Source organism: Pygoscelis adeliae, unplaced genomic scaffold (genome assembly GCF_000699105.1).
Source record: "Pygoscelis adeliae isolate BGI_AS28 unplaced genomic scaffold, ASM69910v1 Scaffold666, whole genome shotgun sequence".
Classification (NCBI taxonomy): domain Eukaryota; kingdom Metazoa; phylum Chordata; class Aves; order Sphenisciformes; family Spheniscidae; genus Pygoscelis; species Pygoscelis adeliae.
The window spans coordinates 60667-65106 of NW_008824929.1; the positions used below are offsets into that span (position 1 = coordinate 60667).

General features: G+C 51.0%; 1 protein-coding gene across 1 annotated transcript in view; it reads left to right on the top strand.

The window, feature by feature from the left end:
• Window positions 1–4346, top strand: part of ESCO2 (establishment of sister chromatid cohesion N-acetyltransferase 2) — a 15274-nt gene extending 10928 nt beyond the window's left edge. The window contains 6 exon segments of the mRNA XM_009324979.1: window positions 1134–1265; window positions 1594–1683; window positions 2151–2294; window positions 2711–2734; window positions 2737–2897; window positions 4208–4346. Of these exon segments, the coding sequence (XP_009323254.1) occupies window positions 1134–1265; window positions 1594–1683; window positions 2151–2294; window positions 2711–2734; window positions 2737–2897; window positions 4208–4346 (690 nt within the window).
• Window positions 4347–4440: the final 94 nt, after the last annotated feature.

Consider the following 4440-nt stretch of genomic DNA (forward strand, 5'->3'; position numbering starts at 1 on the left):
AGGAATGTGCGACAGAGAGCTGAGCCCGAACGGAGCTCGCTCTGTTAACGGGCGGGTGCCTCCTCGGTAGCTCCGTGTCTGCCTTCCTGCTGTTGCCCTTCAGTGTGGAGTACTGATCTCGGAGCAGGAGGAGGCCAAACGGCCTCACTGAGGCTCGCGTGTCATGTAGCCATCACGTGTACGCGTTTCCAGAAAATACGCCCTCAGCAATGAGTAATTTTTTAGTAAACCATTTGTTCTCGCTTGGTGACATGCAGACTCTTTCAAGCCCGTTTCCTGAGGGAACAGGGCTTATGTGATCATTCTTGTCTGCTGACCTGCCCTTTCTAGGACCTTTTGGAGTCGTTCAGATGATTTCTGTCAAAGTTTTGAGACCTCACAGATACAAATTTTTGAGTGGTTTGTAAACTGGTCCTCGTGGAAGGGAGAAACCCGGATGAGCGCCTGCGCTGAGAGGAAAGCAGCAGCGCGTTACTCAGCAGCCATCGCTACCCTGAACGCGCCTGGCTGGCGAGCCACGAGCTCCAACCCTGCCTGGCCCGGCTCGGCTGGGTGTCTTAACTGCTGGGCCCACGAGGGACAGACTGTGGGTGCTGTGACACGGGGGGGGGGAAGCCTGAACTGGGACGTGGGGAAGGGAAAGCGGCCGCTGCAGTAGGGAAATAAGATGAGTCTTTAACAAACTAGGCTTCGCTTCCCCTCAGTGCTCGGAGAGCAATCTGCTGTTTGCTTGCACAACTGGCATTCAGGTCCTTCTCTTCCCCTCCCTGTGTCTTGACAGAGATAAAAATGAGGTTATTTTTAGATAACTGATGAAAAGACTATACAGAGTTTTCCTTTGGGTTTTTTTTTGTGGTGCTCTTTTACGTTGTTTCCTCAGTGAGGATGCTGCTGGTCTGTTTCAAGGCTCGTTCCAAATAATGCATTCATTGTGTTCCCTGGATAATTTCTGCTGTGTAGTTCCGAATATTCTGCGAATAAGCAAAAGCTTGTCCTCCTCGTCGCAAATTCAGATGAAAACAAATACTTGAATCTTTGATGATTGTTACCAGAACCACTCTCAACCTCATTCCTTAAAATGAACGTGGTTTTGAACAGCTTCAGAGCGCTTAGCTGTCTCTGTTTCTCACTAGGATGCCGGTCAGAAGCATTTTGGTGCCGTGGTTTGCAAGTCGTGCGGCATGATCTACACGGCCGCTAGCCCGGAGGATGAAGCCCAGCACATCCAGCACCACGAGAGGTTCCTCGAGGGACTCAGATATGTGGTAAGGCGATGGCTGCGCTCGCAGCTCAGCTGAAGAAGATGGGGCCGGGGGGGGGAAATGGTGCGCGATATCCAGGTACAGAGTCGAGGTAGCTGCAGGCAAATGTTTTATCATCCAGAGGGGAGGTTAAAGTGTAAGTCAGGCAGTTCCAGCAAATGTCTGCCTTCATCAGTTTGATGAATGTGACTTCACTTTATTCCTGAAAGCTGAAGTGGTTCAGATTACAGCTTCATCTGCCAGTCTTCACTGAATCACTTCCTCTCTCGCTAGACCGCTAACTTGTTGTTTGTTTGGTTTTTTGTCTTTTTTTTTCCCCCCTCTGTGGCAGGGTTGGAAGAAAGAACGGGTTGTGGCAGAGTTCTGGGATGGGAAAATTGTATTGATTCTTCCAAATGACCCAAAATACGCCGTCAAGAAGGTACGTGTTTGTTTATTTTGGGGGTTGTGTTGTAGATGAGCTTTCTGCTGGCTCAGCTCCCAGAACTACCTCAGTGTGTGATCATACGTCGCTTGCCAGTGCACGGGGCGAACAGGAGAGCTGAGTGGGGTTGTGGCAGCAACCCGGGTTGCTGTGGACACCCGCCCTGACACATCCTAACCCTGCTGTCTGCGCTGAAGCTCTTGTTCTTAAATGACCAACATAACCCGACCCTTTCTGTCCCAAAGACGGGGGTGAGAGGCAGGTGCGCTCTGCGAAAGGCGTAGGGGGATGAAGACACGAGTGAGAGCCTGTTCTTTAATGTTCTCTACGCAGTTAGAGCCCGGTCTTGTGTAAGCATAGGCTTATTTTGGAGAATGAGTCCCCTTTCGGGCAGGTTTCATGCCAGAGTCAAAGGATGTGCGTGTTGGTTCCTGACACACCTCTCTCCGGTTTTGTTTTCTTAGGCAGAAGATGTGCGAGAAATTGTAGATAATGAACTGGGATTTAAGCAAGTTTCTTTAAGCTGCCCAGCCAAGACTAAAATATACTTGTTTGTGTCCAACGAGAAGATGATTGTTGGGTGCTTGGTGGCTGAATCGATCAAGCAGGTATGTGTAACTAATTGTATGGGGAGGGGGTGAAATTGCAGGCTGGTAACGGGGGCTGTTTGCGTAAGCCTGTGTATCGGAAATCCTGGCTTAGCACAGGAGCGGGGAGAATAAAACTAAGGAAATAAAAAAACAAACAAAACCCCCCCCCCCCCAAAAAAAAAAAACCCAACAACAACAACAAAAAAGAAATGAAGTGTGCTTTTGTCAGGGTGAGGTGCTGCTGGCAGGAGTTAGTTGAGTTTGCACGGCTGACACTGCAGCGAGCTTCCACCGGACCCTGGTTTGGGTGCTGGTTTCTGTGGTGGTCTGCCCCGTAAGAGACAGCAGGAGGCAAGGCTGGGAGGCACGGGAAGGCCCGTGGCTCTGCGTCCCATCGGGAAGGAGCAGTTTGATGCCTCTGCTCGTCCCTGCAGGCTTTCCGCGTGCTGTCTGAGCCGGGCACGGCACGGCGCCGTCCCCCGGCCAGGACGCCCTGCAGCACCACCGGGCTTGGCGCTGCTTCACCGAGCCGGAGCCCGCCGTCTGCGGCGTCAGCAGGATCTGGGTGTTCGGCCCGAGGCGCAGGAAGGGCATCGCCCGTCGCATGGTGGACGTGGTCAGGTAGGCGGCAGCGGGGAGCCGGGATCCCAGCTGGGGTTTGTCCTTGGGGAGGAAAAACGATGATTGCAGCGAAAAGTGTTTAGAAGGAGCTTACGGACGGAGATAAATTTGCATCATTAAGCAAGTCTGAAATCCCCACTTCGTAGTGGAAGGATATCAAGTGGACAGATATTCTGTGTATATCTAATATTTAAGTAACATTTAAGTAAATATTAAATTATAGTGGTTAAACCTTGGACCAGGCTGCCCGGGGAAGTGGTTGAGTCACCATCCCTGGAAGTATTTAAAAGACGGGTAGATGAGGCGCTTAGGGACATGGTTTAGTGGGCATGGGGGTGTTGGGTCGACAGTTGGACTCGATGACCTCAGAGGTCTTTTCCAACCTTAATGATTCTATGATTTAAAGTCTGACGCAAGCGTGGGCCAAGCTGTTAACTGCTGGGTGTAACTGCAACACGGAGCTACGGGGACTGGATTTCCCAAGAGAAACTGTGCTTGTCGGGGGAAAAAATACCTTTTTTTTTTTTTTTTACTGGACAAGTTGATGGGCCCAAACACTTGAGTTGTTCCAGGCAGGAAATTCTGAGCTCCCAAACTGGGAGGAAGACTTAAAAACTTCCCCTCGTCAGTTAGTATGGACTGCCTTGGGGGGGAGCGTGGTAGTCCGTGAGCCCGTAGTAGCGCGTATCTTCTTTGCGTCGTATCTGCTCACTACATGTGTATCAAATACAGACCTATGAAGTGTATGAGTGCATACGTATATATGTTTATGTATTTATAATCGTACGCGATTGTAGCTGGGGCTCAGCGTTACGAAAACTCATCAGCCAGTGTTGGGTCTCCGCTTCCCCCTGTGGTTCGCGTTCGATGTGCTACCTCCGTGGTGCCTCCCAAACCCGCTGGCTGCGTGAGCCAGCTGGACCTGGGCCACCTGCGGGTGCCCACGAGAGTCCTGGCACTGCCGTGGTGGACTTCACTCAGGAACTGCTCCGAGATATTTAACGGAAACCTCCGGGTTTCCACCTAAAACTGTGTTTGGGGGGTTTGTGCCTGTATTCGGTCTTACGTTATCCTTCCCGCTAATTTTAAAATGCCTCCTGGTTCCCGATTACGCCAGAATCCAAGAGGGCAAACTGGCATCTCACAGCTCTCTTCTCCGCTTTGAAAGCAAAGCGACAGAAGAAATAACAGCTCCCTGCAGAGGAGGGCTGGGGGGGGACGGGGGGGGGACTCCCCTGTGGTGTGTTTTGGGAGTGGGGTGAAGCAGCCGGCTGGTTGCGGCGCGCCGATAGCTCCGCTCTCTCTTTCAGGAGCACCTTCATGTACGGCTGCTACCTGAGCACCGACGAAATCGCCTTCTCTGACCCGACGCCGGACGGCAAGCTGTTCGCAATGAAATACTGCCAAACCCTTAACTTCCTTGTTTACAATTTCATGTATAACAACTGATTCGACTTGAGTACTACAAGTTGAGGTTCGTTTAAATCATCGAAAATAATTTGATGTTTAAATTAACACTTAAGCGTTGTTACCTGGCTAAATG